The 26333-nt window shown below is 56.6% G+C and overlaps 3 protein-coding genes across 5 annotated transcripts in view; all 3 read right to left on the reverse strand.

Annotated features, from left to right (window-relative positions):
* The window catches only part of LOC108502556 (amyloid beta A4 precursor protein-binding family B member 3-like), a 5963-nt gene extending 1644 nt beyond the window's left edge, over positions 1–4319 (reverse strand). Inside the window, exons 1-13 of the mRNA XM_017825596.1 lie at positions 4220–4319; positions 3143–3333; positions 2758–2834; positions 2451–2508; positions 2121–2261; positions 1621–1748; positions 1499–1504; positions 1305–1419; positions 1128–1215; positions 903–986; positions 665–780; positions 389–571; positions 180–315 (exon numbers count right to left, since the gene is read on the reverse strand). Of these exons, the coding sequence (XP_017681085.1) occupies positions 180–315; positions 389–571; positions 665–780; positions 903–986; positions 1128–1215; positions 1305–1419; positions 1499–1504; positions 1621–1748; positions 2121–2261; positions 2451–2508; positions 2758–2834; positions 3143–3333; positions 4220–4268 (1372 nt within the window). The 5' untranslated portion in view covers positions 4269–4319. The remainder of the gene's footprint in view (positions 1–179; positions 316–388; positions 572–664; positions 781–902; positions 987–1127; positions 1216–1304; positions 1420–1498; positions 1505–1620; positions 1749–2120; positions 2262–2450; positions 2509–2757; positions 2835–3142; positions 3334–4219) is intronic.
* Positions 4320–9432: 5113 nt separating this feature from the next.
* HARS (histidyl-tRNA synthetase) lies at positions 9433–23230 on the reverse strand. 3 transcript variants are annotated; one of them, XR_001876518.1, is made up of 14 exons: positions 23139–23230; positions 21837–21926; positions 20327–20446; positions 20065–20160; positions 19185–19310; positions 17081–17188; positions 15844–15942; positions 13724–13817; positions 13462–13589; positions 13134–13376; positions 11816–11932; positions 10536–10682; positions 9747–9862; positions 9533–9642 (listed from the first exon to the last, which is right to left on the reverse strand). XR_001876518.1 is itself a non-coding variant. In XM_017825602.1 (13 exons), exons 1-13 carry the CDS (start codon positions 23217–23219, stop codon positions 9803–9805), a joined length of 1509 nt encoding a protein of 502 aa, XP_017681091.1. In that variant the 5' UTR covers positions 23220–23230; the 3' UTR covers positions 9433–9802. The 3 variants fall into 3 exon arrangements, 2 of the variants coding, with proteins under 2 accessions (XP_017681091.1, XP_017681092.1); XM_017825602.1 differs by having other exon boundaries at positions 9433–9862; XM_017825603.1 differs by lacking the exon at positions 23139–23230 and adding an exon at positions 22697–22798 and having other exon boundaries at positions 9433–9862.
* A 395-nt stretch (positions 23231–23625) lies between these two features.
* LOC108502557 (histidine--tRNA ligase, cytoplasmic-like) overlaps positions 23626–26333 on the reverse strand; it is a 6054-nt gene continuing 3346 nt past the window's right edge. The window contains exons 7-10 of the mRNA XM_017825597.1: positions 26069–26311; positions 25253–25369; positions 24793–24939; positions 23626–24560 (exon numbers count right to left, since the gene is read on the reverse strand). Coding sequence (XP_017681086.1) covers positions 24504–24560; positions 24793–24939; positions 25253–25369; positions 26069–26311 — 564 coding nt within the window. The 3' untranslated portion in view covers positions 23626–24503. The remainder of the gene's footprint in view (positions 24561–24792; positions 24940–25252; positions 25370–26068; positions 26312–26333) is intronic.

Consider the following 26333-nt stretch of genomic DNA (forward strand, 5'->3'; position numbering starts at 1 on the left):
GGTGTCCCCTCTCCGCGATCTCACCGCGCTCCTTCGCCGCCGCAGGGAACCAGGAGCGCGGCTGGAACGACCCCCCCCAGTTCTCGTACGGGCTGCAGGCGCAGGCCGGGGGCTCCCGCCGGACGCCGCTCACCCGCCGGGCCCCCCCCCCCCCCGGGGGGGCATCCCCAGGTCCGCACCCGCCGCGCCCCCCCCCGCCTTGGCCGCTCCGCGGGCTCCGTCCCCCGCGGCCGCCGACCCGGCCCGGCCCCGGCCTGCCGTGCTCTTCGCCTTCGCCCCCGGCGCGGCGGCCACGAGGCACTTCTGGTACTGCACCTGCGGGGGGACAGGGCGGGCAGCGCGGGGGGCGCGGCCCCGGGGCCACCCCCGCCCGCCGCCCGGGGCTCACCATGCAGGCGGCCTGCACCGCCTCCGAGATGGTGCCGGCGTCGGGCTCGCACCAGAAGGCCGCGCACTGGAAGCGTCGCCCCGTGTCCACGATGAGCGCGAAGGTGTGCGCGTCCCGGCCCACCCCCAGGAAGGTCACGTACCGCACCTGGCACTCCCAGATGTTCGCCGCCTCCTCGGGCTCCTGCGGGCACCCCGCGGGCCCGTCCAGCCCTGGCCGCCCCCCGGGCCCGCCCTGCCGGGGGCACCCCGGCCGGAGCCCCCCGTGCCCCCCAACCTGCGCCGGCTGAACCCTCATGGCCGTGTCCGACACGTAGATGAGGGAGGGCGTCCAGCTCTCCCGCCCGGGGCTCCTCGTCAGCTTCTCGATGGCCTCGTTCAACACGTCCATCCCTGCGGAACGGGACACCCCGTCCCACCCCATCCCACCGGCCCCGGGACGCGGCCGTCCCACGAAGCAAGGAGGGGCTTGCTGGGCGTCCCCCAGCTGCGGGGGTGGGGGCAGCGGCGCTTACCCATGGCCCTGGGCACGGGCAGGCTGCCGATGTACAGCGCCTCGTAGGTCTGCATCGACTGCCTCACCGCCTCCAGGATATCCACTGCCAGTACGGAAGAGGTGGGGGTACCTCTGTGTCCCCCGCTGTGTCCCCCACATCCCCAAGGACCCCAAGATCTGGCTGCTGGACACCCCCACTGCCCGAGGGTGGGCTGTGGGCAGGGGGAGCACCGGGGGACGGTACCTTGCAGCGGCAGGTCCTCGGTGGAGATGGGCTCCAGCGTGGCAGCGCGAGGCAGGCGGCTGCTGGCCACGGCTCGCTCGGCCACGATCTGCAACAGACGGGGGTCCTGGTGCCTCCCCTCACCCCCGAGACCCCCGGGCTGTGCTCACACCCAACGGGGCCCCTTTAAAATCCCACCTTGGAGCACATCTCATGCAGGGCCTTGGCGATGCCCTTGGCGGGCACGTTGCAGTGGAAGACGTGACACTTGAGGACGCAGGTGTCCTTGTCACTGGCCACGAAGGCGAAGTCTCTGCACGGCCATGAGCAAGCCAGTGAGACCCTGACAGAGCCCCTTCCCTGCACTGCCCCCCAGCCCTGTGCCCCCTTACCTGTCCCTGCAGCCACGGCGGCAGTCGGGGAGGGAGGAGAGGGGACAGGTCACTGCTGGGGTGCCTTCCCCCCAAGCAGGCAGAGCCACCCCCAGCCCCCAGCTCTGCCCTGGCCCCAGCACCTGCCGTTGTTGCAGCCAACGCCCCAGACGCGGATGTTGAGGATGGGCTGGCGGTGGATGAGGCTGCGATCAAGGGGGTCCACCAGGCTCATGGTGTCCTTCTTCAGGATCATCACCAGGTCCTGGCCCTGCAGAGGGGCAGCAGCTCCCTCAGCCTGGCAGACAGCCTGGGCTTCCCCAGAACCCAGCCCACATGTAGGGACACCCCTGTCCCCCCAGCCTAATCAGCTCCAGGCATGGGAACAGCTCTGATTCCCACCCCTGCCCTTCCCAGGTACCATTCCCATGTGTGGGGACCCACCAGGCACTCCTGGCACTGTCCCCAAGGAACAGCCCTGTGAGACCTACCTGCCCCACACCTGAAACCATCACATGGATACCCTGTGTGGAGAGTAAACTCCCTCTGGCACTGATCCCTGCTCCCTCCCAGCACAATCCAGCCTCAGCAGCAGCAGCCCTGGAGTGGGCCTCTGCCTGGCAGCCCCGTCCCAGGCTCTCACCTCACCCCGGTTCTCCGCAGAGCCCTGGCCCTTGCTGTTGGAGAGCTGCTGGATGCAGTTGTTGACAGCAATGCTGCTCTTGCCCGGTGCCAGGTCCTCCTCGGGGATCTCCACCCAGCCCAGTGAGCGCACGGCAAAGCACTGAGCAGAGACACGTTGGGGCTCCGGTGCCCGCTGGCACGGCCACCTCCCCCCCGTGCCCCTCACCGTGCCAGCAGGGTCACCCCTGCTCTGGCTCCCACCCATCCACGTCCCTGCCAGCTGCCACTCGCCTCCTCCCCTGCCAGCCCCAGCCCACGATGCGGCAGCGGAGCCGGCGGGATGCGGTACCTTGGAGCCGGGCTCTGCGCTGTGCTGGGTGTCCTCTCCGTGCCAGGACAGCGAGGGCCTGCAGAGGGACAGGGCAGTGAGGGGCAGCTCCCTCTGCGTGGTCCCTGGGGCACCCAGGGAAGCGCCAGGAATGCCCTGGCACCACCATACCCCCATGCCACCAGCTGGGAAGCATCCCATAGGGATGGTGCTGCTGGTTCCAGCACGGGGGGCTGCTCTGGGAGGGCACTGGGGCCAAGCACCCAGTGGTGGCGAAGGATCAGTAGTGCCCCATAAACAAGCCAGCAGAGCACCAGGGTAGCCCTACCTCCTGGTCAGCGAAGCCATGGGGCTGGGAATGGGCCTATCCTTTGCCGAGTGCTTCGCTCCGGGGGCCTGGCATTCCTGGGAGACAGGAGGAAAGGGAGGGCAACAAGACAGGCTGTCAGGAAGCACCAGGTAGGAGCCCTCCCTCCCAGGACAGCAACGGGCCTGTGTGCATCCTGTGTGGCCAGGATGCGCCTAAAATCAACACGGAGCCTGCAGGAGCCTTTCAAGGGGCTCAGCCCTGGCCAGAAATGGGCTGAGCAGGACTTTGGGATGACAGAGACAGGCCTGCTCCGAGGGGAGGCTGGCCCAGAGGGCCTTCAGCAGGCTTCTGCCAGGGGTGGGATCCAACACCAGCCACCACCCCCTGTACCCACATCCCCTACCCTTCCCTGTAGTGTCTCCTCTCCATCACCCTCCGGGTGCCCTCCTGGGCTGGTGGTGCGTGCAGGGTGCTGCCATTGCGTCGTGCCCGTCGGCACATGCCAGTAGTAGGTGCCCAGAGAGTCACAGATTTTCCTCCAGCCTGGGGGGAGGTCGGGGTCTGTCTCCAGGCTCTGGTCGCTCCAGAGATTGTCTGTGCAGAGACAGACAGAGTGTGATAGGCAGAGAGTGGGGAGGGAAGGCACCCCAGCTGCGGGATGCTTTGCCCAGCAGCTAAAGGGTCCTGCGGTGGCCTCTGGGTGGGTGGCTGGGCCCACGGCGCGGGAGAGGAGCATGGCGAGGGAACGTGGCACGGTGCCAGCCAGGCTGCGGCGGTGGCAGACCCCGCTGCGGGGACCTGCCTGGCCGGCACACGGGGGACGGCGGGACCCCGGCGGGGCACAGAGGGCAGGGGCATCCCGGGCCTGCCGGGCCGGGCATCCTGTGGGGCGTCCGGGCAGGGCCCGCGGCAGCCAGCCCAGCCCGGGAAAGGGCCGGCACAGACCCCGGGGTGCGGGCCGAGGGTGGTGCCCCGGGGAGCTGCAGCCGCCTCCCCCCGCGCCCCCAGCCCCGCGCGGGCACGGACACGATCCCGTGGCGCAGCACGGCCGGAGCCAGCCCGGCCCGCGGGGGCGGCGCGTCCCGACCGGCCAGGGGGTCCCGGGGGATGGGGGGTCCCGGGAGATGGGGGGTCGCGGGGGATGGGGGGTCCCGGGAGTGGGAGGGCGCGGTGCTCCGGGGGTGGAGGGGCACGGGGGTGGAGGTGCCCAGGGGATGGGTGGGGGGTTCCCGCGACCTTGGCGGGGCCGGGCGGGCCCCGATCAGCACCGCGGACAGCGCCGGGCGCGGCCGCCGCTCCGACCCTCGGGGCCCGCTCGGCCCCGGCCCCGAAACCCGCAACCCGGCCCCGGCACTCAGCGCCGGCCCCGCAACCCGGCATCGATCCCGCAACGCGGTCCCACAGCGCGGCCGCGGCCCCGAGCGCGGCGCTGGCCCCGCGGGCTGTGCCCCTGCCCGTGCCCCCCCGGCCCCGCGCTGACCGTCGCAGTTGACCAGGACGATGGCCAGCATGTAGTCCTTGCCCAGCATGGCCCCGCCGCCGCCTGCCCAGGCCCGGACCCGCGGCGGCTGCGGCGGCAGAGGCGGGACGGGGGCGGGACCGGGGCGGGGGCTGGAGAGAGACGGGGGGGCGCGGGGGGTTCGCCCGGGCGAGCTGGGGAAGGCGCGGGGGTGTCCGGGGCCTTTCGGATGTGTCGGGGCAGAAAATGAGACCCTGGGGAGAGAAGGGGCTTTTTGGGCTGGAAAGGAGGTTCCTGAGTGCGGCAGAGGGGCCCGAGTCAACCTCTTGTGCCCTCGGGTTCATCCCATTCCCCTCCACCCGCTCTTAGGGTTCTTCCATTCCCCTCCCTGACCCCACAGATCACCCTCATTCCACCCACACCTGTCCCACGTTTTTTACCCTCCTTGCAAGCCCAGGTGTGCCCATTCCCCTCCACCTGTGCCCAGACTCCATCACTCAGCGCTGAAGGCACCCAAATGTCCATGCTGGTCACCTTCCCCTTCTCACCAGGGGCCAAGAGCTTTGCATCTCCAGTTAGAGACTTTTTTCCAAGCTACCCTGAGCAGATAATCCTGGATAATACTCAGCATTCAGGGACAGAAGCTCTGGAGACATTCATTGTACACCTCAATTCCCCCCCAGAGCCCCTCATGGGCTGCTAGGGGCAAAGTCCTTCCAAGCTACAGGTGCCTGATGAAATATTCCAAGCTGGATTGCTCTATGTGGCTTGTCCAGTCATGGCCTCTTAATCTTTCCTTCTTCAGAGCCAGGTTTGTAGTCCTGCATACATCCCATGTCCTTGAGCCTCCCAGGCCACCTCAGCTGCCCTGATCCTTTCCACGCACATTCATCCACAGAGTTTGCAGGTTTTGGAAGTGTAAAATGACTTTTCCACGCTTGTTCCCTCTCTTCCAGCGAGGCATTGCTTCTTTCCTTGGCCTCATTCATGCACTCCAGGGGCTACCCCATCCCTGATTTTGTGAGACACCCTCCTCTCCTACAGGCATTTTAACCTTGCCCACATCCACTGGCACCAGCTCCATAATCCAGCTTTGTAGCTCTCCAGAGTAACATCTGTCTCTTCTGTTGGCAGCTGTTTTTTTGGCTACAGGATTTTCCTTCTGCATCTGTCCAGAGTTAGTCAGATTTCTAAGACCCCATTTTAGCACTGTGTCCTTGGGACATTATTTGCCCAACCCAACCCATCCCAACACGGCAGGAGCAAGGGAGGCTCACGGCTCCCTGTGTTCAGACGTGTCTCAGGGGTCACACATCTCACCTTGACCCCTGCTTTGCCCAGACCAAGTGATGCTGCCTTTTTTTTTCCTATTTCCCAGGAGTGATCTCTCCCCTACCAGGAACAAGCTCGTGGTGACTTGTAACACTGTGCTGAACGTGTCTCCTTGTCCTTAGTTCAGCACACATTTCACTTCCAAAAACTGATCAGACAAGAGGCAGCAACCTCACAGAAATTCCTCCCACTCCTCTTCCTGCTCATCCAAGCCCACCAAGGTGATGTACTGAAGGCAACTTTCTCCTGGAAATGTCATAAAGCTTTAGGGCAATGAGATATGAGACAGAGAGAGGGAGGAGAACGTGGGGATGGTGCAGAGCAGAACCCAGGGACTGTATGAAACGTCATATGGGATGTTTAGGGGAAGAGACGTAGGAAAGGGAAAGGGAGGGACCAGAGGAGGGACAAGCATGGGAGAACAGAGAGGAGAGGAAAGGTTTTGGTGGTGTGTAGGCAGTGGTAGATATTCTTGCCTGCCTTGGCAGCTTGTTTCAGCACTGCAGTCTGTTCCTAGACCCTCATTAAATCATATTTCTTCTGTGCAGCTGCACTCCCTGTTCAGAGCTGCCTGGGAGAGAGAGGGGCAGCTTCCTACTGGTTCACAAGAGGATAAGGATAAGAAAAGTGTAAGGATAAGGATAAGGAAAGTGTAAGGATAAGGATAAAGAAAGCTTATACTCCTTATACTCCACATAGAAAGGCATGAGCCATCTTGTAATTCTACAGCTCTCATAATTGTCTGGTGTTGGCCCTGAAGAGTGAGAGATCTGGATTTGGTTTCGCTTGATTTGTGCTTGAAGGAGAAATGCAGTGGCAGGTGTAATTTTTTGATGCTGGGCTGATGACCAAGACTCTTCTTCTGGCCTGAATAATGAAATCCTGAAGAAGGGGCATAATATTTCTCCTTGGCTTGAATTTTACCTTCCTAGGGCAATAATTAGCTAAATCTCTTCACAATATAAGGGGGATCTTTCAGGCCTTCTGACACTTTCCTCAAAAAAGAGAGAAAAAACAACTCAGATGGCTTCCTCAGAGCAGTTTGGGGCTGCTACCTGGGTTCTCAGATCTGTAAAATGCAGATCAAAAGACTATTAAACAGGCTCATCACACCTCATGAAAACATTCCATAGCTGGAATTAGATTCAGATCTCAGCAGGTCCATCTCAGTTTTACCTAAGATAACAAAACAGATAACTTGACTCCTATCCAGATTTTTTTGTATGTGGAAGACTTTCAGGGGATAAACCCACAAGGTTTCTCTCTGTGCTGCTCCTGAAGCAAAGGACAGAATCTCCTTCAAAAAAAATTCCATGTAATTTGTCTGATGCAGGTCTTTATTCACACCAGAGAAGGAGGTTTCTGTTGTGACTGATCAATAATTTTCAGCTTATGAAAACCCTTCATAAAAAAATCAAGTGAAATATTACATGATGATTCCACTGTCCCCTCACTTTCCTCCCAGCTATTGAAAAAACAAGAGCACACTGTGCAGCCCAGATTCAGTTATCAGCAATTATCAAATATCCTCCAATAATTCCACACCTCTCTCATAACACAGGGTGCAGAAGTGTCCATAGTTTCAGTTTCTCAAGTGACTTCACACATGCTCGGATAATACATTTAAATTTTCCTGTCACCCACTACTAACTCATCTCAGAAAGCCTGGGGGTGGAGGAAATCAATTCCCTGACAATTCGAAGCACACACACTCTGGAGCACGAATAATTGAGATGATTTTTGAATGAACAGCTAAAATTCCGAGTATCAGTAATAGTACATGCTGCTCCTGTCTTCATCTAATTTCTTGGAGATAGTTCTGAAGTTTCCCAGAACCAGCACCCTCAGGTCACCAAAGAGCTTCAGCTGCATCATTAGTGCAGGAATTAGAACTTTGCAACTCTTCAACCACTGAATCACCAGCACAAATGGGCTGTTTTCCTTTGGTAATTTACAGGATTCCTGCTGGTGATGCAAGATTACATCAAGGAGTTCTAAGCATATTTTTACTGCTTTAAACTAAAGTCTAAATTACCTCCATTGTGGCAGTACTGCTCTCTTTTTAATTAGTTCCACCGCCTCATAATTATGATGAGTAAAGACTTAAGGTATGTACTAAAAAGGATCACGAGGAGACATTTAAGCCTTAAGTTAAGTACTCAATATAAATTACTTTGGGGGGAAATATTGAATCAACATTAAACTTCAACTATAGAGATATCATTTGTCTTCATTTAAACCAGGTAAGAATTAGTGCCTGGTGTTATCAGTATTTTAAAAAGGACATTATTTAATTTTAATTTTGGTATTTTTCCAGGTTGAAGACTACAGGATATGCTTATATTTGGCAGTTTATGAAGAGGAAGCTGCGTTTGCCTTACTGTGATGTTAAAACACAGATTATCACCCACACTTCCTCAAGTGTTTGCAGACAGTTAATCAGCCCACTGGGCAGTGTCTGAAGTCACTATATGGCCTCATATTTTGTGTTGCTGAGCACGGGGGGACGGTCACTGCCCTGGTCCTGCTGCCACAAGCCAGGTTGCCCTTGGCCTTCTGGCCCACCTGGGCTCATGTTCAGCCACTGTCAACCAGCACCTCCAGGGCCTTTTCCAACAGGGCAGCTTTCCAGCCACTCTGTCCCAATGGGGCCCAGCTTTGGGGGAAATGAGACCTGACCTGCAACACACACCTTTCCCCCACTCCAGGTCTCACACCCCACCTGCCCACAGCCCCCCCAGCCAGCACCAGGGGCTGGGAACAGCCACTGGGCCCCAGGGTCCCCATCCCAAAGGTGCCTTAGTGCTGGTTCAGAGCCCCAGGGTCAGCCCTGAGCCCCCTGGTACCACTGGGGGGGCTGGAGCCCCCCAGGCAGCTCCTGCCGCCCCCGAGCTACAGCTCCATCCCCTTTCCCACGGGATTTATTTCAGCTCCAGCCCCAGTATTTCCATTGCAGCTCCACGTGGGTTTGGGTCTGGCTCCAGTCCCAGGGTGCCCATTCCAGCCTTTATGTCCCCCCTGGCCCAACAGATGGCATTTCAACCCCAGCCCTAAAACCTTTATTTAAATAAACATCACATATCTAGTAATAGAATTAAAAAAAAAAAAATAAAAAATAAAAACACCATCCAGGGAGCCCGGCCCCAAGGGCCCCACAGAACCCCTCGGGGAGCTCCCACCGGCACAAGGGGCAAGGGAGGGGTAGGCAGGGCAAGGGGAAAAGGTAAGGGAGGAATAGGAAAGGCACGGGAGGGATAGGAAAGGCGAGGCGAGGCAAGGCATGGGAGGGGTGGGCAAGGCAAGGTAATGCAAAGGAGCGGCCGGGTAGGAAAGGGAGAGCAGGGGGGGCAAAGGGCCCCGAGGGCGCCCTGCTCCGCATCCATCGCCGCAGCTCCTCCTGCTGTTCCCGCTGCTCGGGACGGGGGGCGGAAGGTCCCAGCGGCGCTCCCCGCTCCGCCTCGGACGGGCTGGGGGACCCGCGCCCACCTTCTCTGTCAGGAACGGCCCCCGCGCTCCCTCCACGCGAGGGAGCCGCGGGTTTAAACCTGCCCCGATTTGGGGACACCCGGCCAGACGTGTGGGTCAGCAGCGAGGAGGGCGGGGGGGCACCCCCGGGGCACCCACAGGACACCGGGGGGGCCCGTCCCACCCGTGACCGGGGCAGGGGGAGCTGCTCATGGAGCTCCCGCCGGCTCCGGAGGGACCTGTCACGGCCTGGCAGCAGCGCGGGGATGCGGAGGCAGGAGGGACCATCGCGGCTGCAGCAACAGCCACAGTGACCTTTAAAAACCGGCTCCGGCTCAGCGAGGCAGGTGAGCAAATCGCTGCCCCGAGCGGCGAGCAGGGACAGGAGTCACGGCGGGGGACAGACAGATTTATTATGTTTCTGGGAGCCGCGCCGTTACATTTTGCTGGGGAGAAGGTCACCGCCCTGCAGCCAGACGGGCCGGGATGGTTATTCAACGCGACGGGAACAAGAAGCTGCAGCCAAGCCCGCCGAGGTCTGCTGGGGCTCCACGGGTCGCTGCGGCAGAGGGGTCTGCCAGAGCCACCTCCACAACCTCCACAACATTCTCGAGGGCCAGGGCAGGGCGCAGGAGTCGGCACAGCCTCTGCTCCCGCCGGGGGAGGGAGGGCATGAGACAAGAATAAATACAGCTTTCAGAGCCCCCCCGACCCCCCACCCGCTGCTGCACAGCCTGGCCAAGGCATTTACAGGAGGAAATCTGTCAGCCAGAATCCAACCGAGGAGCAGACGTGTCCCGGAGGGGGCTAAGGCTGGCTCGTTCTCGTCCTGATCTCCTCCACCAGGCTCTCCCTGCGGATGTTGACCTGCACAGGGGGGAGCACAAAGTTGCTTCAACACAACTCCAGCAGCTTGATGTGTCACCACAGTCCTGGCCCTGTGTCTCGGGAGGTCACACTGGGGTGGCACCAGCCCCTCTCTGGGGATGGAATGGGCTGCAGGACCCACAGGAGTTGAACCTGTAAGAGCAGGAACCTGCAATCCCAACAAGCCCCCTCCTGACCAGTGGTTGGGAGGGCAGTGCTCTTCCCACTCTTTCCTACTGGTTCCAAAGCCAGTGATCCACCCAGTGACCCATGCACTGGTTCCAGTGCTGCCTGCTTTGAGAATCTGTCCTAACAGGGACAGAGCAGCCCTGCAGTGTTACAGGGTTACAAGTCCTGCTCATTCCCACTCATTCTAAGAGGGCATCTCCAGGACCTTCATCAATGGTCCTGTGTGGTGGACAAAAAGCCCACTGAATCCCCCCTCCATGCTCCAGGCTCCTGGTGAGGAATAGCTGGGAGTTCAGGGAGACCACAGAACAGAAAACTCTCCAGAGTTGGAGACAACAGCTCTCCATAGCTCCAGGAAGGGCAAGGAACGGGAATGTGGGGCCTTACAGAAGCTGACCCTCCATTGGGTCTGGAGGCCTGGGCTGAGCTGGGCTGAAGGGTCACATAGCCCATCACCCTGTGGCAAAGCTGCCACAGGCCTCACCTCCTCCCTGGTTGCCACAATCCGCAGCTTGACGACTCCATCCTTGAGCTCCTGCTCACCCACGATGGCGACCAGAGGGATGCCCGTGTCCTCACAGTACTGCAGCTGGTTCAGCAGCTTGGGGTTCTTCTTGTACAGCATCTCTGCCTGGGAGAGAACCAGGGCACGACACCGTCATCAAACTGGGCTGTTCCACTGCACCCCCTCAGCCAGGCACTGCTGGTCTGGCCTGGTGAGCCTGTGGTTGTGTGGTGGGGAAGAGGACGGGCTCAGGGAGAAGGCTGGGCACCAGGTTTAACAAGGCCAAGTGCTGGGTCCTGCACTTTGGGTCACAACCACCCCTGCAGAGCTATGGGCTTGTGGCAGTGGGGCTGGAAAGCTGCCCAGTGGGAAAGGCCCTGGGAGTGCTGGCTGACAGTGGCTGAACGTGAGCCCAGGTGTTCCCAGGTGGGCCAGAGGGCCAAGGGTATCCTGGCCTGCATCAGAAATAGTGTGGCCAGCAGGAGCAGGGCAGTGACTGTCGCCCTGTGCTGGCCCTGCTGAGGCTCCTCCAGGGCTGTGTCCAGTTCAGGGCCCTTCACAACAAGACATTGAGGGGTTGGAGAGTGTCCAGAGAAGGGAATGGAGCTGGGAAAGGGGCTGGAGCAGCAGGAGCAGCTGAGGGAGCTGGGGGGGCTCAGCCTGGAGAAAAGGAGGCTCAGGGGGGACCTTCTTGCTCTCTGCAACTCCCTGACAGGAGGGGGGAGCCAGGGGGAGGTTGGGCTCTGCTCCCAGGGAACAGGGACAGGACAAGAGGAAATGGCCTCAAGTTGTGCCAGGGGAGGTTTAGGTTGGATGTTGGGAAAATATCTTCTCCAAAAAGGGTGGTCAGGCCCTGGCTTAGGCTGGCCAGGGCAGCAGTGGAATCGCCATCCTTGGAGGGGTGTTAACAGACATGTGGATGTGGCTCCAGTCCATGTCACTGGGGTGTCCCTACAGGCCCAGGAGCCCTGCAGAGCACTGAGACATTCCCTTCCCCTCCCCTCATCAAGGCAGTGTGCCCATTGGGAATCTGTCCTGAGACACCAGACCCAGAGCAGCCCTGCAGTTTAACAGGGCTAACCAAGCCCTGTTGCCCAGTCCTTCCTGGAGAGCACCTGATTTGGGACACTGGGAAGAGAGAGTCTGCCCCCAACTGCTCCCTGCTAACTCCTTCCTCCCAAAGCAAAGTCAGATCTGGTCCATTCCTGGCACAGAGAGTGGATCAGGCAGCTCCTGACTTTGCCATCAGTGGGTCATACCTTGATTCCAGCATCCCACAGCTCGGAGATGAGCTTCAGCCGCTCTTCAAGGAGCTTCTTTTGGGCAGAGGCCACCAGCACCTGCGTCTCTGTTGTCCTGATCTTCTCCTCAGAGGCCTAGAGAGGGGACAAGACTCAAAAGATGCCACAGACATAACTGAGGGATCTGAGATTCCATGAGCAGGAGGGGTCACCACCCCAGGTCTGTCGATTCAGCAGTGAGGGGGATCAGGCTCAGCAGGATGAACAGCACAAACTCAGAATTAGGGATGTTCCACAGACCCCTTCCTGGAGCAGAATCTCATTTGCTGCAGTTGTTCCATGATGGGGTGCTTAAGACAGCCTCCCTCCTGTTCCTCTACATCCAAAGGCCTCCCAGAGATCTGCTCCAAGCAGTTCAGGAGCAGCAAGCCCTGCAGAAGGTGGACAGAGGCTCTGCTCTACAGCTGAGCTGCCAACTAGGGGTTAAATTAACAGCAGCAAACTGAGATGCTCCACCAGCTCCTGTGGCAGATGCTGGATATTCCAAGTGGCATTTTCCTGCTGCCTTGCTGAAAGGAGCAGCCTTTAAAAGGTCACCTGCAGAGGAACAAACCTGGCCAGGACCGGAGGTGGTGGGGGAGGAATTCAGTTTCTATTTAGAAATTCCAGTTGTGTCTGGTTGCCAGGAAAGAAGCAACACCAGGCCCCTGGGGGAGGAGAATGTGCAGCAGTGTTTTGGGAGGTCTTTTTACAAAGGTCTTTTTACAAAGACCTATTTTACACCCATTGATTGGGATGGAGGACACACTGGTACAGCAACTCTGAGGACAGGGAAAGAGGAAAAAGGTATCTGGGAAACCCTCAGAGGCACTTCGCTTCCTGCCCTGGGACATCTGATCCCTGTCTCATCTCTGTAGTGCCATAGGCAGGACAAATAGATGTGTGAAGCTGCTGTTTCCTTGGAAGAGCAATGCTGTCCTGCCAAGGAGAACCTGGGGTCACAGATGCCTAATGCAGGGGGGAACACCAAGGCACCTGCCCTGGGTACCTGGCATTGCTGAGGATTTAAGTGCTTCCCACAGCAGCAGCCGGAGAAGCCATATCTGAGGCCTGTGGGAAGAAGGATCTTGCCTTCAGTGGGAGCCCCAGAGATCTTCTGCCAGGCCAGAGATTTGGTGGTTATGTCCTGGCTCTGGTTCCTGCAGCAGAGCACAGCAGAGGCCTGGCTGGCTTCTCCAGGGGCTGTGGCAAGGAACATTCACTTCAGCATCTGCTGGACTGGGGATGCTGGGGGAAGATGTGAACCACTGCTTAGCTGAGCACCAAAGGCACCTACCTCCAGCCTCTGCTCCAGGATGGAGAAGATCCGCTCGATGCCAATGCTGACCCCCACGCAGGGCACCTTCCGGCCCTTGGGATCAAACATCCCCACCAGCCCGTCGTAGCGGCCGCCTCCAGCCACGCTCCCGACGCCCACCAGCTCCTCCACGTGCTCGTTCTCCTGCTGCAGCAGCACGGCCTCAAAGATCACCCCCGTGTAATAGTCCAGGCCCCGGGCCAGGCTCAGGTCGAAGGAGATCTGCAGGGCACGAGGGCGGCCCCGTCACTGGGTGCTTGGGGGGCTCACCAGGGCAGCACCCCCTCCTGCCCCCGCACCTCCTCACCTTCCCTGTGATGCCAAACAGGGTCAGGTACTCAAACAGCAGCTTCATGTCCCCCAGCCCCTCCTTGGCCAGCTTGTTCTGCGACAGCTTTGGGTCCTGCAGGAGCCGCTCGATCAGGTCCAGCCCACCTGTAGGAACCAGACTTGCCTCAGGTGTGCCAGGGCAGCAGCACCAGCCACAGTGGCCCCAGCCAGCCGTGTGTGTGCCCTGTGCACCCTCCATCCCCAGAACAAGCCCAAGGGCTCGACCCCCCAGTGCTCACCGTGGAGCTGGACGTACTCCCCGATGCGATCCGCAGCCTCGGGAGAGAGCCCCTTCTCTCCCACCATCTCGCTCCTCACTTCCTCCCACGGCACCTGTGAGGGGACAGAAGGGCATCAGCCACTGAGCCAGGGATGTGGGCTCTCCCAGGGACAGTTCTGGTGGCCCTGCACATGCAGATGAACAGACACATCTGCCAGCAACAGATCTTTGCACGGCAGAAACCCTTCAGCATGGCTAAAGGGTGCATGAGAGAAGTAGCACCTCTCAGAGCACAGTCATGCGGTCCTTATTCCATTTCTTGTACCTCTGCACAGTCTGTTTGTGCCCCAACCCTACAAAAATTCCTTTGGTTTGATGTCTGTCCAGAATTGAACATCAGTACTGTAAAAACACCGAATCTGAAAGCCACCTTGGTGCTCTGGCTTCCCTGGTTAGGTACCTAGTCATAAAGAATCCCATTTTAAAAGAGCCCAATGGTCCCCTCCTACTGCTTTTCCACACATACACAGCCCCCAAACCCACACTTTAGTCATGCCTGTACAATGGATCTCCCTGCTACCAGGGCTGTGAGACTTCCTCCAGCTGACTTCATCTGACCATCCAACGAGGCCTCCAAGGGAAAAGGCAGTTCCCCCTTCAACAAAGCACCATGACCACCTGAGATGAGACACAAGGCTGCTGTGTTTACAGGGTCTCACAGGAAGGTTAGGAGCACTCCTTAAAACAGTCAGCCCACAGTATCCCCCATGTGACTCTGAACACAGAGTTCCTCCAACTTCTACTTCGGATCCCAAGCCAAGAAATCTGAGTTTTCAGACTGCACTTCATTCACTTCAAGGTTTCTCTTTCTTAGTTATTAGAGGAGGACTGTATAACACACAAACTGATCTCCAACATCTTTATCTGACAAGGGCCTACAGCCAAGACAATCAGTTGCCCCTGCTCTGGCACCTTTCCCTCCTCCCAAAAGCCACAAAATGGCCTGAATCCCTTGGAGACCCTCACAACAGCCAGTGCTCTCCAGGCAGCTTGCTGAGCTCAAACCTGTGGGCACCTCCTGCCTTGTGTCTTACAGGGGAAGCTGCACATTGAGGTGGCTTTTCAGTGTCACACCAAACCTGGGTAAACAACACAAACAGTCACATCTTATTCTCAGCATGATAAAAGTACCTGTGCTACCAGCCCAAACCAACAGAGGGTGAATGAAGTGACCAGGGATCTCTTACTCCTTCTCACTCCAAATCCTCTCCTCTGTTTCCAGGTAAAATACAGAAACCTCCCCCATACACACCCACCTCACTTCTCACTGCTGTTTCCTGAGGGTCCTACACACAGCCAGAGGCACACACTGTCCAGTGGTGCTTGGATCATGCTGGAACGGGGCTGCAGGTTCTGTGTCCTCCCCAGGGATGCTGAACATCACATCACCAAACAGCAGCAGCACCTTGCAGGACAGTGTTTATGAGCAGGGTCCTGGACAACACCACGACTGTGCCAGCTGACTCAGCTGTGGATTTCCCTTTTGCTCTGCCCTGTCACCTCCAAACTGTCCTGTTACACACTGTCATTTAGGATTGCACTCCTCTACTCCTGCATTACCAGAAATTTAACCTTTATGTCACACTCACCTTGCAACTGAAGTCTGAAATTTTAGTAAAGGTTAGACTGGATGATCTTCCAAGATCCCTTCCAATCTGGGCTGTACTGTAATTCCAGGACACAACTGCAATTCCTCACACCACCTGACTCAACCCAATACATTCAAAAAGGCTTTTCAATGCCTTGGCCCAGTCTGGTGCAGGTTTTCATGAGCCTGGTTCATAAGCAGCAGCACCTTTAGCAGGTGAAGGTTTGGGATGTTGAACCTCCCAAATGAAGAGCATTTCTCCCCTCCCTCCTCTCCATTTATCAGGACCTCGTGAGCTACTGGAGAAGAAAGCAGAGCATCCACTTTTCCCACGTGACTGCTGTGCCCTGCATGCCTCCCCTCCAGGGAAAGGTGGGAACAAGAATAACTCGATGTTAATCAGCACTTCCCAGCCACTTCTCCTGGACCATGGCAGGACAGGGGGACAGGAGGCTCACTGAGACTGCAGCAGCAGCAGTTGCAGCCCATACCTTATCCAGTTTGTCAACACTGGAGCAGATGGTTCGGAACTTGCTGTCTGGGACCCCACAAACTGCAAACATCCCATCGAGGATGCGCCGGTCGTTGACCTGGGGGAGAGGAAGCACATCAGGAATTATGGACTCAAACAGATGCTTCAGCCATGTCCAGTTTCTCTCCCCTCTAGCTTTAAGAATGCAAGAGAGACTAGATGTCTGTCAAGTTGTTTTTTTTTCCTGTTTGCCATTTCTCTTTCCCATTCCTGGGCAGCTGAGCTGCCCAGAGCAGACCAAATAGCACCACTGACTCCTCCCAAGCCTGGGTAGAGCCTTCACATTTCCTTCTAGAGCCAAAGGCTCCACTCAACAGAGACAAAAAACCATCAGGGCCTGAGTCCTCTCATGTAGACACGTAAAAACAGCTCAGGAACAGACCATGGGTCAAGAAGATAAATTCAGTGTCCTGTCAGTATAAGAGCAAAGGGACATCTGATTATGTTAAAACCTCACTAAGGATTTATTTTTATTGATAGTATAGTGAATTCCATAGTTTAATTGTGTTCTGTAATAGTAGGTAATTGAGGCCAAGGCTCAGCTGGATTCACATTTCCATGGGTAGTGAAAATGCCTCAGTTCCAGAAAGGACTTGCTGGGAAGGCAGGAGTCTGCAGGCAACACCACACCCCCTGCTAAGGGGGCATCAGGACCTGGATAAGGGCAGGGATCCTGAACCAGAGCCTGTTATACTGCAGGCAGTGAACATGACAGTCACCTGCTCAGATAGATATTAGGGAGAAATTCTTTACTATAGGGGTAGGGAGGCCTTGGCACAGGTTGCCCAGAGAAACTGTGGCTGCCCCACCCCTGGAACTGTTTAAGGCCAGGTTGGACGGGGCTTGGAGCAACCTGGGCTAGTGGAAGGTGTCCCTGCCCATGGCAGAGATTTGGAACTGGATGAGTTTTAAGGTCCCTTCCAACCCAAACCATTCTGTGATTCTATGGTTCTAGTCAGCTGCTGGAATTTTGCAGGGGTCTGTGGTTAGTCCTGGAGAGAACTCTGCCAACTGCAGACTCAGGAAACCTCCTGGCATTCCCAGCCCAAGCTGAGGTCCAGCCTTTACCATGAGGATGCAGAGAGATGGGATCAGCTCCTGGATCAGGCCTGAGAGTGGGAACAGGTGCTGCTGTGTAAAACCCCAGGGACAATGACCACTGCCTCCCACCATGGCACAGAGAAGCCCAGTATCACCTTGATGACAAAGTCCCCGAGCTGCAGGTCACTCAGGATCTCGTGCACGATCTTCAGGCACTCGGCATCGGGAATCATCGGGTCGAACTGCCCGGCGATGTCGAAGTCCTGGGGCAGAGGAAAAGGCAGTGAGCAATCCATGGCTGCAGCAAAACAGCTTCAGCTCTGCTGGTGACAGCAGCTGGTGTACAGAAACCAACAGAAATGGGATGTGAGAGAGCACCATCCCTTGCAGATGGGATCCAGAAGGGACAGGATGTGGGTGAGGACCTTCTTTCATGGAAGGCAGCAGTGCTGTTGTGTCCACTGCATTGCCAAGAGCTTGTGTGCTGTGACCTGCTGCCCCGACCCTGTGACAGTCTGAAACAGAGATCCTTGAAAAAACAATGCAGAAAGGAGCCAGCAGAGCCATCAGCAGTAAATAAATAGAACAAAGGAAGCAGGAAGGGGAGGAGAAAACTACGTCTCATTTGCTATGACCTAAATGCCAGATGTTTTGCCTTGATTCTTAGGATGGGTTTTTTTTAACACACATGCCAATCAAGTTAATGATCAGGGAAGAAGACAAGAGAAGCAAAACTGAGGCATAACCAAAGTTTCAACTGCCAAGAGAGAAAATGAGATCAAGAAGCCTGAGTGGTCCCCACCAGAGACTGTAAGATGAACTAGCACACAAAATAACTAAAGCCCAACATCAAGATGCTTTAATAGGCTGATATCCCATGACTGGAAAACAACAAGGACAACATCAGTGTTCAGAGAGAAATAAAACACAGAAGCAACAAGAGAGCCATTCTTTGACTCCTATTTAGGAATCCCCAAATGCAAAGTCTTCAGTGAGATTTTGAGTACAGGAATAATTTTAACTAAGTGGGTAAATTTCAACAGGGCTTCACCAAGCTCCCAAAATAAACTGGAGGAGGAAAGAGATGACATCACATTAGTTAATCTTTATCAGCTGAGTGCAAGAAGGGATGATGCAATCCCTGTGGAAGTTGAGTTAGCAAGTACAGTCAGGAAAGTGCTGCCACCACTGTACATGGCACAGGTGAAATCTCACTGAAAAAAAACAGGGACTGGTGAATGATGTTGAAGAAAAGAGGAAGAAAAACCTCCTAGGCTGAGCAGAGAAGGAAAAAACTCCATAATTCCAGGGAAAGAAGGCAACAGTTTGATTTAGGTGACCTAAGGAGGGGAAGATTTTACTAAACATTTCCCAAATGTTCATCTAGGAAAGGAGAAGAATCCATATCAAGGGATGACAGCTACTGTTTAAAGAGCTGAAGTCTTTAAACAAGGACAAGTACTCAGATACAAATAAGTTTAGCCTGGCTATTAGAAGACCATTTCTAGCTATCCTAGGAGTGAGCTATCCTGGAACAGTCTTTCAGATGGGACAGCAGGCGAAGACCCTGAGTCGTTTGGAAATGGGAATCACCAAGCTGGAGCTGGAAGGTATCCCCAGAGATTGTATGATGAAGCAGGAACATTCTCAAACAAAATAACTGTTTGCAATATGAGCCCCTGGGGACTGTGTCAGTACAGCACAACAAAGCTGTTCCTCAGGGCTACCACGAGAGAGCCACGAAGGAAATTGCTTTGTTACCTGTTCTGTAATTTGGCCTCTGGCTCTTCCCTTCCTTTGAAGTGAGGATTGACTGAACAGAGCACACAAGTAGGGTATACCACGGCCTAGCCTGGTCTGTGTGTCCTGCTAACACACCCACAGCTGAACCGCTGCCGGATTTGGGATCAGAAGGAAATATTTCCCCTCCACCCGGCTGGCAAGTGCTGTGGGATGGAGGAAGGAGCTGCCTTCCCCCACAGGGTGAAGGTGGTGATACCGGGGGGCTCTGTGACAAAGCTGCCCACCACACCAACACCCTGTCACAGCTGTCACTCCTACTCTCCCACTCCCCAGCTGTTTTTCACACTAAGTGAAGGCACACTAAGGAGAAGATTAGTGAATCCTCCAGAGCTTTCCATAGCCACAGGGAAGGGTAGCACAGTGTTGGATCCTGCATTTTGACAGTGCTACGTGCCCACAGGTGCTGCCCAGCCCACAGCCTCCCCCTGCAGTGCCCCTGCCAACAGCCAGACTCACACACTGGTAGAACTCGCGGTAGCGGCCCCGGGTCATGGCCGGGTTGTCCCTCCTGTACACCTTGGCAATGTGGTAGCGCTTGATGTTGGTGATCTTGTTCATGGCCAGGTAGCGAGCGAAGGGCACCTGGGACAGAGGGTTAAGGATGGGAACAGGGAGGGATCATCCCCCCCCAGTTACCAGTCACAGGCAGCGCTGGGTCCTCACTATCTTCCCAAAACCCAGCACCTGTGGGGCGAAGAACTGCTAAGAGACAGCTGGACTTGTCACTGCTCCCTGAGGTCTCCACAGCTGTCCAGGACACAGACCACACATGTTGCCATTAAGTGTCCCTTCAGGCATCTTCAGCAGCACCTCAGGCCGGATTTCAGTCTCACGTGGGCTGTGCTGCAGCAGCCTGGTCTGGGTACCCTGAGAAACCCCACTCAGTACAAATCTTCCTTACCCCACACACACAGGGCATGGTGTCAGGGTAGGGTCAGGTTGGATATTAGGAAGAGGTTCTTCCCCCAGAGGGTGGTTGGGTACTGAACAGGCTCCCTAGGGCAGTGGGCACAGCACCAAGGCTGCCAGAGCTCAAAGAGCATTTGGACAACGCTCTCAGGGACAGGGTGGGACTGTTGGGGTGTCCTGGGCAGGGCCAGGAGTTGGACTTGATGACCCTTGTGGGTCCCTTCCAACTCAGGATATTCCATGATTCTAACCATTCCTTCACCAAACAGAAGCAACACACAGTAAATAACAGAGCAAGGGTTCTGCACCAACTGAACCACACTGCCTGCTCACGCTCTCCCTGTCAGTTTGGGGTCCTCCCTCCCCCTCAGGGCAGCACTGCCCCAAAGGGAGGCCAGGCAAGGCCCCTCAGGCTGTGGCAGGATACTGTCAGGTCGTAGCGCAGGGACAGCAGCTCCCCTCCTTGATCCTTCAGATCATAGATGAGCTTCGAGTCTTCCCCGTATTTCCCTGTCAGCGTCTCCTGCAACACAACAACAAACAAACAGCACCTTCAGTGGCAGGGGAAAAGCCCCGGAGCAGGAGAGAAAGTGAGGGTACCTAGGAGCTGAAGGAAGGAAACTCAACCCTCAACACTGTCAGCTGGAGGATCCTCACCAGCTCAGCCAACCTGCTGTGCCCTCACTCACCTTCAGCTCGAACACGGGTGTGTCAATGACTTCTGCCCCATGGCGCTTGAAGCAGGAGATGATGGCACTGAAGACCCTCTCCCGGATGGCCATTTGCTTGGGGCCGTAGTCCCGCGTGCCCTGGGGCGAGGGAAGAAAGGAAGGAGCAAAGGACACTGTGGGTGAGAGGCACGGAGTGAGAGAGATGCCAGAAACAACAGGAAGAAACTGCTAACGGAGCCAGAGAGACCAGGTCCAGATGCCAGGTATTGGTAAAAGGTAGCACCAAAAAACATTGGAAAACATCAGGACAGAGCTCAGACAGAGTCTGCCATGACCTGCAGAGGGAAATCTAAGTCAGGAGTTTCACAACACAGGAAACAAAGGAGCTAAAACAGATCCAACAGTCAGAGTTCAGAGCTTCTGAGCCTGACAGCGCAGCCAGGACCTGCCCCCAGCTCTGATTCACACCTATAAGCAAGACCCCTGCCCAATGAGCCACCCCAAGATGTACAATCAGAGGACACACACGCTCTGAGGGTGTGGAACAATCAGCAGCTCTAAAATTTCCAAACACAGAGAAAAATCATCTTTTAAAATCCAACACCTGTGAAATGCTTGTATATGGTTCACCACAATGTGCTCACTTCCCATTTCTTTGCTTTTAAGGGTCACTGAATTGTTTCAGTGACCACCTTTAGGCTCTCAACAACAAATAAATCATTGTTAACTAAATAGACCTTCCACTTTCACTCTCTAGGACCTGCAGGCAGGAGGAAGCAGAGACCAGGCACTTCTAACCCCCCACTCACAGGTTGCTCAGTGATGGGCAGCCACTGACAGGGCTGAGACAGGCTGGAAACTCAACTGTGTTTCCCTGGCACTCACAGAGCTGCAAAATCCCCTTCTCCACAACTTTAAACAGTGAAATACCCTTCAACTTTTCAGGGCTCACACCACAAATACATTTACCAAAGAACACAACAAAGGAAATGGAAAAGAGAGACAGTTTTGAGACATTTAGGTACCGGGAAGAAATTCTCCCCTGGGAGGGTGGGGAGGCCCTGGCACAGGTTGCCCAGAGAAGCTGTGGCTGCCCCATCCCTGGAAGTGTCCAAGGCCAGGCTGGACAAGGCTTGGAGCAACCTGGTCTGGTGGAAGGTGCCCCTGCCCATGGCAGGGGATTGGAACTAGATGAGTTTTAAGGCCCCTTCCAACCCAAACCATTCCATATTTCTACGATCTCCTACGTCAGTGGCATCACCATAACCTGAGTGATGATGTTGTTTGTGAGCAGCATTCATAACTTGTCATATAAGCACCAGAAAGTCTCTAAGCCAGTGGGTATCTGGGCTGGGTGCTGTCAAAGATGTTTCCACCCCTCTCCCCTCTGCTGCTAAAAGCAAAAGGGAAACAGAAATGAGAACAAAGGCAGGTGTGTCTGTGCTGGGGTTTTGCCCAGAGGTGTGTGTGGGCTTCTGAGGGAGGATGTGCACACAGAGAGGCACAGGAGTGTGCTGGGAACAGTTACCTTCGGGGTCTTGAGCACAAACTTGGGTTTCCCCTCATCTCCTCCTAGCTGGGCCTTCATCTCCAGCAGCTTTGCCACCTCCTTTGCAATCTGGGGAGGGAAGAAGCAGGGAGCTGGAGGTAAGCCCACCCACCAGCCCAGCCTTCCCCTGTACCTTCAGCCTCAGCCTTCCCAGTGTGCCCAGATTCCCCAGCCTCAATACATCCACTATTCCCACTTCCTCAGCAACCAGAGGGGCACTCCCTGCTCCTCTCTGGTACTTCCCACTTCTGATACAACCCCCCAGTCTCAGCCCCCCCACCATTCCCTGACTCCCACCACCTCAATCACCACCCATATCTGTCTCCCCAGTGTCCACCCCCATCCCCACCACCCACAATTGCCTCCCCAGTGCCTGCCCCCATCCCCACCACCCACATCTGTCTCCCCAGTGTCCATCATAATCCCTACCTGCCTCCCCAGTGTCCACCACCATCCCCACCACCCACATCTGTCTCCCCAGTGCCCATCACCATCCCCACCAGTTCCCGTTTCGTGCACCCAGCACCGGCCGCCTCCAGCACCCTCCTCCCAACCCCAACACCCCCGGCATCCTTCCACCTAACACCAGTACCACCAGTTCCAGTCTCCCCTGCACCCTCAGCCCCCTCCACTTCCCAGCACTCCCAGTTCCCCCCGGCACCCTCCCCGTGAGCCCAGCAACCCCAGCCCACCACAGCACCCCCCGCTCCCCCCAGCCCCTCTTCCCCCACCCCAACATCCGCAGCTTCCCAGTCTTCCCAGCACCCCCGCTCCCAGTCGCGCCGCTCCTCCCCCAAAGGCACCCCATTCCCGGGAATCCCCGGAGCTCCCCCCGGCACCTCGTCGGGATCGGCCTTGTCCTGCTTGAGCCTCCGCACCGCCTCCGCCTGTGCCCGCACCGCCGCCTCCTGCGCCGCCATGGCNGCCCATCACCATCCCCACCAGTTCCCGTTTCGTGCACCCAGCACCGGCCGCCTCCAGCACCCTCCTCCCAACCCCAACACCCCCGGCATCCTTCCACCTAACACCAGTACCACCAGTTCCAGTCTCCCCTGCACCCTCAGCCCCCTCCACTTCCCAGCACTCCCAGTTCCCCCCGGCACCCTCCCCGTGAGCCCAGCAACCCCAGCCCACCACAGCACCCCCCGCTCCCCCCAGCCCCTCTTCCCCCACCCCAACATCCGCAGCTTCCCAGTCTTCCCAGCACCCCCGCTCCCAGTCGCGCCGCTCCTCCCCCAAAGGCACCCCATTCCCGGGAATCCCCGGAGCTCCCCCCGGCACCTCGTCGGGATCGGCCTTGTCCTGCTTGAGCCTCCGCACCGCCTCCGCCTGTGCCCGCACCGCCGCCTCCTGCGCCGCCATGGCCGCTCCGGACCCGCCCCGCTCCCGCCGGGAACTGCGCATGCGCCGCGGCCCGGAAGTGAAAGCCGCGAGAGGGCCGGGTCGGGTTTATCATTGGGTTGGGGTTTTTTTAATTGGTTTGTATAATTCGGGGTTTTTTTTTGTTTTTTTTTGTTTGTTTAATATGTAAAACTACAGAGTTCCTCCACGCGTGCGCCTCCGGCCCCCTCGCCGCGTCCGCGTGCGTGTCCCCCTCGCTGATGGGACACGTGCTCTCCGCCCCCCCCCGCCCCCATAAAATTAAGTACTTTATTAGAAATTGTTAGCCGCAGAATTTATGTATTTTTGACACTTTAAAAGGTGTCACGTGTTTTCACTAAAGGTTGGAAGTTCCCAAGGGGAAGCGCATAGCGTGGAATTTCTTGCCAAGATTCATTACCAGCAAGAATTTTGGTAAAACAGAGGCGGTCACTCGCAGCTGTGAAGAGACTGATAAAAGCGAGAAAGGATACGAAACGGACGAGGCAAGGCTGGGTTTAGGCCTTGAACCAGGTCCCTAAAGCAGGAAACCAAGCACTCAAGAGAAAAACAATCCGAGGGGAGCGTCCTCTGGGGGAAAATGGGGTGAGACAGCCCCTCCTTGAATCTGTAATTAGAGGATGGTATAAAGTTATGAAACGTGTGTGATTCGGGGTGCATCCTTTGGGATTTTTTCCGATGCATCCGGCGCTGCAATAAACGTGTGTGGTTTTTGGCTTTCTATACTCAAAATGAGTCTAGAGAGTTTCTTCTCCGACTTTTTGGCATCACCCCCACTCAGGCTGGTCCTGCAGCCCCGTGCAGCGCCCGGGTGCGGGCTGGGAGTGGGACTGGCCCTTCCACTGCCCTCCTCGCCCCATGTCCTGGGCCTGTGGGTGCCCAACATGCTCCCTCCCCACTCCAGAGCTCAGCCTGATGATCCCGCTGGAGCTGCACCTCTGTGAGCTGCACCACGTCCAGTCTGTGCCCATGGAAACACCCCCTGCAGTGATGGGAATGCCTGTACAGGTGCAGGGACTGCACTATTAGGAACCCACAAGCTCAACCCGTCCTTCAGAGCACTTAACCAGAACTTTAAGCTGGTGACTGCGCTGTCCCATAGCTTTTAAAACCCTCTGGCTCCTCTCTTCTCGCTGCCTTAGCCCAGGCAAGGAGCCTTAGGCTGGTGGATGGTAACCAGGCCTCAGCTGGCAGTGAATAGTTAAGGGCACTGCAGGGTTCCAGTTGTACAGCAGTTCAGCCAAGCAGCTCTGGCCAGAGAAGTCCTCAGGGCTCCAGCCTTCTCCTGATCTCATCAACAAGCTTCTCCCTTGGGATATCAACCTACAAAGCAAAGAGAGGGGGAGGTAGCAGCATTAGAACAGAGCACAGTTCTAAGGACCAAAGGCTTGCTTTGGGTACTAACACAGTTTGTGACTGGTTTTCTGGAGACACCCAACAGACCTGTGCTATGGCTTCCCAAAGGAACATCATCACTGAGGGAAAATCCAGAGCCTTTCAGTGATCTCCAGAGTTTGGAAGCACTTTTGACACCTGGATAAAAGGACATTCTCACCTCCTCTCGTGTTGAGACATCTCTCAGCTTGACAACTCCATCTGCCAGCTCCTGCTCTCCTACAATGGCAGCAAGGGGGATCCCTGTGTCCTCACAATACTGCAGCTGCTTCAGCAGTTTAGGATCCTTCTTGTACAGCATCTCTGCCTAGCAGGGAGTGGGAAGGATGAATCACTAACCCAAATTTGCTTTGATGGATACTGGAGCAAAGCAGCCACCCGAAAACCTGCAGCAAGGGGTTGCCTTTAGTGCTCTGGGCTGTTCTTCTGTGCCTGCCTAGACCTAACGGTTGGACTTTGTGATCTTCGATGTATTTTCCAACCTGAATGGCTCTGTGATCTCAGACAGGCCCAGATCTTGCAGAGAACACAACTAATGAAGTTGGTCTTGCTGTGCTACAGCTCCTTCAGGCTCTCCCTCCCTCACCCATGACACCACCGAGCCCAGGTGGTTCCTTTACCTTGATCCCTGCGTCCCACAGCTCGGAGATGAGCTTCAGTCTGGCAGCAAGCAAGTGTTTCTGGGGTGTAGCCACCAGCACTTGGGTTTCAGTTGTGCGAAGTTTCTCCCCAGAAGCCTGGAGGGACAGACACGCTCGTGGGAGTGACTGGCTCTGAGGGAACCTGCAGCTCACAGCACCTCACCTCATCTCCAGACCTTAACTCAGTGACTGACAACCTGGGCACCTTTAATGAGCCCCCCAGAGACTCTGCAGTGTGTCACAGTAGTTGATCATGTGCTGCTGCTCCCGTGGGACCTCGGCCTCCCTCCCACATGGGACCTGGACAGCTTTCCAAGGTCTCCTTTGATTCTCCAGGTACAAACACATTGCCTCGGCCTCCTCTGCCAGGAATCACAAGCTCAGAATTAAACACAGAGTGATGAATCTTCTCAGAGGCTTTCCTGGGGTGCTCATTACAGAGTGTCACAGACAATACAGAATTCATCACTTCCCAATCTCCAGGACAGGAAAATTCACAGGCAAGAGAGGAGCAAAGTGACTGGGGCAAAAAGCTCAGAGCCAAGCCCAGGGCTAAGGGCTGCCTCTAACACTTCCTTGACATTTCCTAGGGAATGCTGCCCTCAGCTGCCCACACCTGCATCCTGATGGGCTGCAGAAAAGGGCTCTGTCTTCTGTGAATGGACACTCAGGCATGAAAGCAGCCACCCTCACCCCCAAAATTGTTTTCCCCTGAATACCATGGAGCTGTAGATCTCTAATAAACGACAGCTGACTTCCTAGAGCCTCCTCCAACGCACTGCCTGCAGCACCTACCTTCAGCCTCTGCTCCAGGATGGAGAAGATCCGCTCGATGCCAATGCTGACCCCCACGCAGGGCACCTTCCGGCCCTTGGGATCAAACATCCCCACCAGCCCGTCGTAGCGGCCGCCTCCAGCCACGCTCCCGACGCCCACCAGCTCCTCCACGTGCTCGTTCTCCTGCTGCAGCAGCACGGCCTCAAAGATCACCCCCGTGTAATAGTCCAGGCCCCGGGCCAGGCTCAGGTCGAAGGAGATCTGCAGGGCACGAGGGCGGCCC

The sequence above is a fragment of the Lepidothrix coronata genome, unplaced genomic scaffold (genome assembly GCF_001604755.1).
Source record: "Lepidothrix coronata isolate B3197 unplaced genomic scaffold, Lepidothrix_coronata-1.0 Scaffold121, whole genome shotgun sequence".
Taxonomy (NCBI): Eukaryota; Metazoa; Chordata; class Aves; order Passeriformes; family Pipridae; genus Lepidothrix; species Lepidothrix coronata.

Excerpts from the sequence above, each read along its gene's own strand:
- HARS (XM_017825602.1), bottom strand. The coding sequence starts at position 23,219 with ATGGCGGCGCAGGAGGCGGCGGTGCGGGCACAGGCGGAGGCGGTGCGG. Across the intron at positions 20,447-21,836 it reads TTGTGCTCAAGACCCCGAAG|GGCACGCGGGACTACGGCCC; the intron begins GTAACTGTTCCC and ends CCCTCGCCCCAG. Across the intron at positions 9,863-10,535 it reads TTGTGGCAACCAGGGAGGAG|GTCAACATCCGCAGGGAGAG; the intron begins GTGAGGCCTGTG and ends CCCCCTGTGCAG.